The 8,317-nt window shown below is 46.2% G+C and overlaps 1 protein-coding gene across 1 annotated transcript in view; it reads left to right on the forward strand.

The window, feature by feature from the left end:
* Etnk1 (ethanolamine kinase 1) overlaps nucleotides 1-7,843 on the forward strand; it is a 43,347-nt gene extending 35,504 nt beyond the window's left edge. The window contains exons 5-8 of the mRNA XM_090324478.1: nucleotides 406-489; nucleotides 1,632-1,792; nucleotides 3,741-3,814; nucleotides 4,060-7,843. Coding sequence (XP_090180604.1) covers nucleotides 406-489; nucleotides 1,632-1,792; nucleotides 3,741-3,814; nucleotides 4,060-4,159 — 419 coding nt within the window. The 3' untranslated portion in view covers nucleotides 4,160-7,843. The remainder of the gene's footprint in view (nucleotides 1-405; nucleotides 490-1,631; nucleotides 1,793-3,740; nucleotides 3,815-4,059) is intronic.
* Nucleotides 7,844-8,317: the final 474 nt, after the last annotated feature.

Raw genomic sequence — 8,317 nt, forward strand, 5'->3', positions numbered from 1 at the left:
CTGCTAGTACATCAGAGGTTATTCGGTTATTAGCAATTTCCAAAGGTAGAGCTATTTTGAATTCAAACTTGAATTAAAAAAACAAAAACAAAAACCCGCCCGTTGCCCCTGTGTGGTAAAAAGCCTGTCTTGCTTTTGTTAGCACTTGGAGAGTGACTACATTTTCCTCTTTAATAAAGTGGACATTTCATGTTCACGAGACGCTGTTGATGAAGTCATAATTTGAACTTTGTAAAGCTCATCGCCATAAAATTCACAGCCTTACCCTGTCCTGTCTCAGAAGTGCACGTAAGCAGGCACACAGCATGAGACAAAACTGTGGGGAGCGATTTAATTACAAATAGCGTAGGGGCTTGCACATCAGTGTGTGATTTCTCACTCTCTTTGTTTTTGTGTCTCACATAGGTGATGTACAGTTCATTGATTATGAATATTCTGGATACAACTACTTGGCATATGATATTGGAAATCATTTCAATGAATTTGCAGGTAAAACCCAAGGCTTGCCTAACAAGTTAGTAACCCACTTATCATTGAAATGATGGTTTTGGAATTTGTATCATCTTTAACTTAGGTTTATTATATTATTGATAGTTTTATTTATTTTTATTTATGTATGTATTTTTTCTTCTTTTTTTTTTTTTTTTTTTTTTGCCAGTCCTGGGCTTGAGCTCAGGGCCTGAGCACTGTCCTTGGACTTTCTCAAGGCTAGAGCTCTACCACTTGAGCCTCAGCACCTCTTCTGGCTTTTTTCTATATATGTGGTACCGAGGAATCGAACCCGAGTCTTCATGCATCCTAGACAAGCTACTCTACCACTAGGCCAAATTCCTGGCTCTAATGTATGTATATATTTTTTTGCTGGTCCTGGGGCTAGAACTCAGGGCTGGGCACTGTCCCTTAACTTTTTTCGGGGAGTGGGGATTGGGGGTTCAAGACAAGCATTTTATCAGTTCAGTCATAGAGGCAATTGGAGATTAGAATCTTCTAGACTTTCGGCGCAGGCTGGCTTCTAAGCACAATCCTTAGGTCTTGGCCTCCTGACTAGCAAGGATTTACAGGCCGGAGCCACCAAGCAGAGAGAAGGCGGAAAAGAACCAATCAGAGCACGGGAGCTGGACGAGGTCGTAGAAAGGCTGGGGGACGTGATGGTGACTGGCTGCCCGCTGCAGCTGCCCGGGGCTTGGTTAGGCTGTGCCACTGGGCAGGCAGGGGCGTCCGGGAAGCCAGGCTTCCAGGCGGTGTCCGCAGGAGGGGCCTCAGAGTGTGACCGAGGTGCAGGGTTACTTTTAGAATTTGTATTGTATTTAACTTACATTTGTTATGGATAGTTTTGTTATTTTATTTCTGGTATATTGCTGCCAGAGATGGAATGTTTCCATGAAAAAGAAAAAGGAGGGCTGGGAAGGTAACCCGAGTGGTAGAGTGCTTGCCTGACATGCGTGAAGTCCTGGGTTTGATTCCCCCATACACAGAAAAAACCAGATGTGGAGCTGTTGCTTAACCTCAAGAAAGCCCAAGGACAGTGCCCAGGCCTTGAGTTCAAGCCCCCGGACTGGTTAAAAAAAAAAACCAAGTGTCATCTGGAGTGGAGGAGGTGGAAGCTGAGCGTGTGTTTCCTTTCCCCGCAGGGGTGAGTGCTGTAGATTACAGTCTCTATCCAGACAGAGAGCTGCAGGGCCAGTGGCTGCGGGCCTACCTCGAAGCCTACAAAGAGTACAAGGGCTTCGGCACCCCCGTCACAGACAGAGACGTGGAGACGCTCTTCGTTCACGTCAATCAATTTGCACTGGTAAGGCGGACATGCGAATGAGGAAATGTGAAGATAGTTTTAAAAAGTGTCCTCGTCTATAATTACTTTGAAAGAAAAAAAATGTGATTTTGAGTTGTGCAGTTTTTTATTTTTTAAATGTCCCTGAGCTCTTTCACCCAAGGCTGCCACTTGAGCCATTTTTTTTTTCTTGTTCAAATAATGAGTAGCAAGTGCTTGCTGAATTCAACCCCTGCTCTTCTATAGATGCTTTCATTTAAAATTAGACAAGGGATCATAGGTGTGAGCCACTGGCACCTGGCTTGTGCGTGTTATTTTTATTTTATTTTTGGGGGTCATGGGGCTTGAACTCTGGGCCTGGGCGCTGTCCCTGAGCTCTTCAGCTCAAGGCTTTATCCTACCTTTGAGCCCAGCCCCACTTCCCATTTTCTAGTGATGAATTAGGGATAAGAATCGCATAGCTTTGAACCGCTATCCTCAGATCTCAGCCTCCTGAGTAGCTAGCATGAATGATAGCGTGAGCCACCGCGTCTGGCGTGTTTGTTTTGGTTTTTTTTTTTGGCTAGGCCAAACTCCTGGCCCAAATCTGGACATCTTGAAATACAAATTAAGAACCATTTCTGTGGTTTCAATCACTTCCCACCCCCATACAGTCACTATATTTTAAATACAAAACTCACCGATGATTCGTTGTGTTTTTTTGAAGTCTTTGGCTATAGCGGATGTGGCTGAAATACCAGCCTCATCTTTTCGATAACCTCTTTTGAGTTGGAATATGTGCAGTTGCGTTTCGTGGGGGGAGGAAATGGCATTTCTTAGTAGGGTTGGCAGGTGTTTGCAGTGTCATCGTGTCACACACTGGTTTTTACAGTTGTTGACTGTATGGGAATTCCTGCTAAGTCCTAAGATCCATTATCCACTGATGAGCTTTGTCCCCTGCGCCTTGTGGGTTGTGCAGAAGTTAGTAGCTCTTAAAAACCTCTCCTGGGCCGGGAGCGTGGCCTAGTGGTAGTGTGCCTGCCTAGCATGCACGAAGACCTGGGTTCGATTCTTTGGTACCACATACATAGAAAAAGCCAGAAGTGGTGCTGTGGCTCAAGTGGTAGACAGTGCCCAGGTCTTGAGTTCAAGACCCAGGACTGGAAGAAAAAAGCCAAACCTCCTACATCTTTCTTCACCTTTCAGCACGTTAGCTCTTTCTGAAGTTTTGCTGCTGTTTTTATGTCAGGAAGGCCTTTGGTAGTCCACGGTACAGCACATCCCGCAGTGATCACAGCCCCAGTGAAACCCTGGGGAGGCTGGGATAGGAAGGTCAGGAACTCAGAGCCAGCCCAGACAACTTGCTGGGACTCAGCTTGTCAGTGCTGGGACCTGAGCACCTTTCCTATACAGAGCAGGTTCAGATATAGGTTCTAGAAATAGGACTTCAGCCTGTCCTCCCAGCTACTCAGGAGGCGGAGATCTGAGGATGGAGGTTCAAAGCCAGCCTGGGCAGGAAAGTCCAGGAGACTCTGATTTCCCATCAACCGCCAGAAAACCAGATGTGGAGCTGTGGTTCAAGTGGTAGAGCGCGAACCTTGAGCTAAGAGAGCTCAAGGAAAGCGCCCAGGCCTTGAGTTCAAGACCCAGGACCCATCTCCAGTCCATCCCCCCACCAGATACCGAGTTTTAATTCTTTAATTATAGTTGACCTTAACCTCTGTTACTCTGGGCAGAAGCAACCTGTCCTTGGCCAGTAACTGTGCTTGTCCATGAACTTGTGTTCTCCATAGTTGATGCCACAAAGGAGGGGGGAAGGGAGAGAGAGGGAGGGAAGAGGAAGAGGAAGGGGGGAGTAGCTTGCAGCCTCGCCGGGACCAGGGCCCAGTCCCCGGCAGCAAGGAAACAAGACAGCTCCGTGCATGCATATCTTGTATTGGGTCTATAAAGAAATGCCTCATCCTAATTCTTGATTTTCTTCTCTTCTAAGGCTTCTCATTTCTTTTGGGGATTGTGGGCTTTGATTCAAGCCAAATACTCCACGATCGAGTTTGATTTCCTCGGGTGAGTGGCACCCCCCCCCCCCCCCCCGTGGCGTGTCCACAGAACTTTGCACCCCCGCAGCTTTGGAGTGAATTAGTACAGAACCTGGCCAGAGCAGGACTTGCATGGCCAGTGCCGGAGTGTCCACTAGGGGGCGCACAGAGCCAGCAAACCATTCTGAAAGTGGAGGGAGGGGAGGGGAGGAAGAGGAGGAGGATGTACTTTCCACATGGACTGAGGTTGTCCCTGCTCTGTTTGCTCTGCAGGTATGCCATCGTCCGCTTTAAGCAGTACTTTAAAATGAAGCCGGAGGTGATGGCCTTAAAAGTGCCTGAGGAGAGAGGAGACGCCACTGCTCTCAAGTAGTCAGGCCAGCTCGCTCTGGAGTTTGGTTCTTTCTTTTTCTTTTTTTCTTTTTCTTAAGAAATTCCCAAAAAAGCCAATATTTGTTACAGTTGTTATTTAATTTGGTTCTGTTGCTTTACAAATTACGCCTCTCAACAAGCGATCTGGTTTTCAAGGTGGACTGAATGATGTCAAGAAATAGACGGGGGCTCTCCCAGCGGAGTGGCTCGGGAGGCCATTCTGTCCGCTCACGTGGAAGGATGGGGGTGGAAGCCTTCTCCTGACGTTTTCTCTGTGTCAGATGTGGATTATTTATTGTGACTCCAGCCAGAGTGTGCCTGCTCTCACACTTTCATCTGTGCGTGGTGTCTGCAATGAGAATGTCGTAGAGAAAAAACTACACGTCTGTGACTTCATTCTAGAGACGCCGTGTGGTTGTTTGGTGAGATGTGAATTGTTTCCTCCCCCAGCGCCAGGCGTGGGGATGCACATAAAAACACCAGTTTAGGAAGACATAGGTGCTCAGTCTCTGTGAGGGCTTGGGGGGCGTGTGGGGTACATCTTTTTGAAGTTCCCTATTAGAAAGGACATCTTTGGGCAGTACGGCGTAGAGTGAGATTGTCTGGTGGTGTGCATGTTTGCTGGAGAGAGCAGAAGGAGCATCACGACTTCCGCTGTGATCTTGTCTCAAGTCTTTACCTTCCCAGGTGACTCGTCACCAACACACTCTTGGTTCTCTTGGGATGGTGTTTGTTTTCGTGGTCACACCTGGCACTGGTCATTTCTGAAACAACACGTACCAGCTTGCTGGTGCCTGCAACACAGGATGATGGTGTTTGTGTGTGTGTGTGTGTGTGTGTGTGTCCGGGTTTACTGTTGTACACCCCGCTCTGTCGTAGACAAGGGAATGATTCCTTGGTGGGTGCTGTGATTCTAGTCACGTGGCCGGGCTTGGAGAACCACACACCGACCATTTACACATGGATTTTGCACACCTCCATTCAGACAAGTGAAGAAACTGTGAATTAAGCAGAAATAACACGTAGGAGGGCTTGTGTCGTGTTGCTCTGTCTCGTTTGTCCCAGCGTGTTTTTCACTTGGCTGGTGGGAGAGGGGCACGGCGGGTCCCTGGCTCACTCTGCTACGTGGAGAACCCATCCTGCGGGCTTTATCCTCGGCCTCTGAAGTGGGCTAACGGGGTGTGCTTGGTGGAACTGCTCAGCTCCACTTCACCCGTGGAGTGAACTCTGTTCCAAGCCACACAGCCGCAGACAAGGGCTTTCCAGTCCTGGGACTCTGTCAAGCTAGTGAAGCAAGTACAAGCACTTACAAGGCCATTTTCACATGGCCCCTTGTAGTGGGCATCATTCGTGTGCAGTCCTGCACTATATATTTGTGTCTTTTAACAGTGTTAGACCAAGATCTGGTTTCTACCTCCCAATATTACAGGCATTTGCTTTAAAAAAAAAAATAACCACGTTACTGTAAGATCAATAAAATCTTTGCCTAGTTGAATGGAACCAATTCAATCCTAGCTTTTTTTGTTTTTCTTTTGCCCTGTCAAAGTGAACATACATACTTATAGTTGGTAAAAGTGTCCCCCGTGGCTGGAAGATTCTAGAATGATGACCATAGAATACTCTTGATTCTTGGCTTCCTGCCTTGTCAAATCTGAGGAGATTTTCTGTCGAGGAGAGGCGAGGCCATTTTCTGGACTGGCCTTGTATTCTTCCTTAAGCTCTTTCCAGTAGAGACCCTGAGCCATGGCTGCATTTTCTAGGAAGCCCCTGCTGTAAGCTGGTGAGGTTCACATCAGATTCTCCCTTTAGCCATGGGCCCCGAGCCTGGGCAGGGAGCTACCCTGTCTGTCACCCCGACGCTGGCTGGGTTTCAGGGGATCCCTGGGCGTCTCAAGTCTCTACACCACCCTAAAGTGGCCCATGCTCTGTAAGTTACCAGTTGCCTTTTTGCATTTACGCAAAGGAGCTCAAATGCCTTACCCAGTCCTGCACGCGAGCTCACCTCTAGCACGTGGCCAGCTCTGGGTGTGCAGTGTGAGACCGTGGTAGACTGTATGCTTTCACAAGTCCCACCTGTCTCCTTCCACAGGTGTGATATCCCCCCCCCCCTTTTCTGGAAAAATCCACCTGTGTGCGGCTGTAGTGGGAGGTGGATTCGAGCACAAAATTCATCAGTCTGGCTTGTCTAGTGTGTACATAGAACCAGTGTAAATAGCGCTTTGTACATAAGTGTGCAGTCTGTCCCGTAGATGGTGTTGGTGTCAGGAAGTAACAGGCCGGAAGCCACCAGCAGGGGTGGCCGCAGAGGAAGAGCGATTGGAAATGGGGCCAGTGGATGTGTCTGTTAGCTTCTCAGTGCCTCGGAAGTCTGCTTTGTGTCTAGTTCCTCTCGGTGTGAAATGTCACATTCACCACAGCCCCGACACACTGACATCTCTTACTTTAATCGGCAGAGCTCAGCGAACGACACACAAGCCTTAAGCCTAATTCAGATCAACAGAAAAGACCGTGGGTCAAATCTCAATGACAAAAATTGTCCTTTTATTGTTTTTTGGACCAAAAATAGTTTATCTTTGTAAATGTTACTCAAGTGTCCCAACTTAAAAAAGTTTTCCCACACGCCCTGCATTGTACTTTAAAATATCCCCTTGTTGACTCAGATAATTTACCCAGATTCCCTCTGCCCCGCTTCTTGTGGATCTAGATTTCATAACATAAATACTATTAGTGGGATCTACTCTAAATTGCCTTTAAACACTTTATCCTGCGTGATGAACCAACACAGACTGACGCTTCTGATCTGAGCCCATCAATCGGTGGACAAACGGTTAAGAGAGTAACTGCTTGACTTCAGCACAGAGAGGAAAGAATGACACGGGTGTGGTAAAGTAGCTTTATCTGTCTTTCAGAGTGGATTTGCTCTGATACCTCCTCCCCCCACCTTCCCCATCATCATCTTTGATCAGATGGATCTCCTCTCTGGGAGACTTGAGTTCTGAGATGCCCAGAAATGTGTTCAGAGCCGGGCATAAAGTTTTGCTCAACTTTAAACAGAAACATGTAGCAGTTATTGCAAAGGTATCTCCCTCCATTGTGGGGAACTTCTCTTGTGTATTGCCCTGAGAAGAAATACTTTTGAGGTCTTTGCATGACCTAATACTTGAAAAGTGAAATCAGTTAAGATTTCTTACCTAATGAATTAAGATTGTTTTCCCCCTAGATGAGATTTCTTTTTAACATAATTTTTTTCATTGCTGGTTCAAAATATATAATACAGAGAGAATATTTGAATTACTTGGATTGGAAAAAAAATGTTTATAAAACCCCATAAGACGTTTCACATTTGAGGAATCCAACTTTTTCTGTGAAGTTTCCTTCATTTTTTTCCCATTATTTACACACACATACACACACACACACACACACGCACACACACTTACACTTAGAATACTACTGGCATCATTAAACAGTTAAATATTGTATCTGTGTTCATTTTGAGCCCTGTAGAGTTTTTGTAGCTACGAAAACCTTACTCCCTAAGTGCTTTCTGGTTATAACTTTTTGGTCATCTTATGTATGGTGTTTTGCATACCATGCATCATTCAAATAAAACACTAGATGGTTTATTAAAGAAACTGAAACATCACATACTGTATTCCAGCTAGCAAGTGAGGAGTAAGGGGGGGAGAACAAACCCTAGCTGCTTGGAATTTCAGACTTTGTTTTTGTGTTGGTTAAATTGCAATGCAATTGGGAGCTTCCAGAAAGATCTGGAATCCAGCTCCTGCAAACCTAGAGAAGATTCCCTCCAAAAAACGGTGGGGGAGATGGCGTGATTTCTTTGCTTGCCGTGGTTCTGGTTGTGGTACTTAATCCTGGGTACTTCATCTTGAACTCAGGGTTCAATCCTGAGCACTCTTCTTTGCTCACATGCACTCCATGACATCTGCAAAGAAGAAATGTTAGTTTCTGACTACCCTGACTGAGCTTTCCTTGACGTGAAGTATTGGACATTTTCAAAAGATAGACTGTATTATGCCAGGTGCAAGGGGAAAAGAAAACACAAATAAATGTCATGTATGTTGAATGAGGATGTCGTGCAACAAATGTGAACTCTAGTAGAATAATGCAGCTTTGTATATACGGGAAGTGCTATCAA

Source organism: Megascapheus bottae, chromosome 35, assembly GCF_031878675.1.
Source record: "Megascapheus bottae isolate mThoBot1 chromosome 35, mThoBot2.hap1, whole genome shotgun sequence".
Taxonomy (NCBI): Eukaryota; Metazoa; Chordata; class Mammalia; order Rodentia; family Geomyidae; genus Megascapheus; species Megascapheus bottae.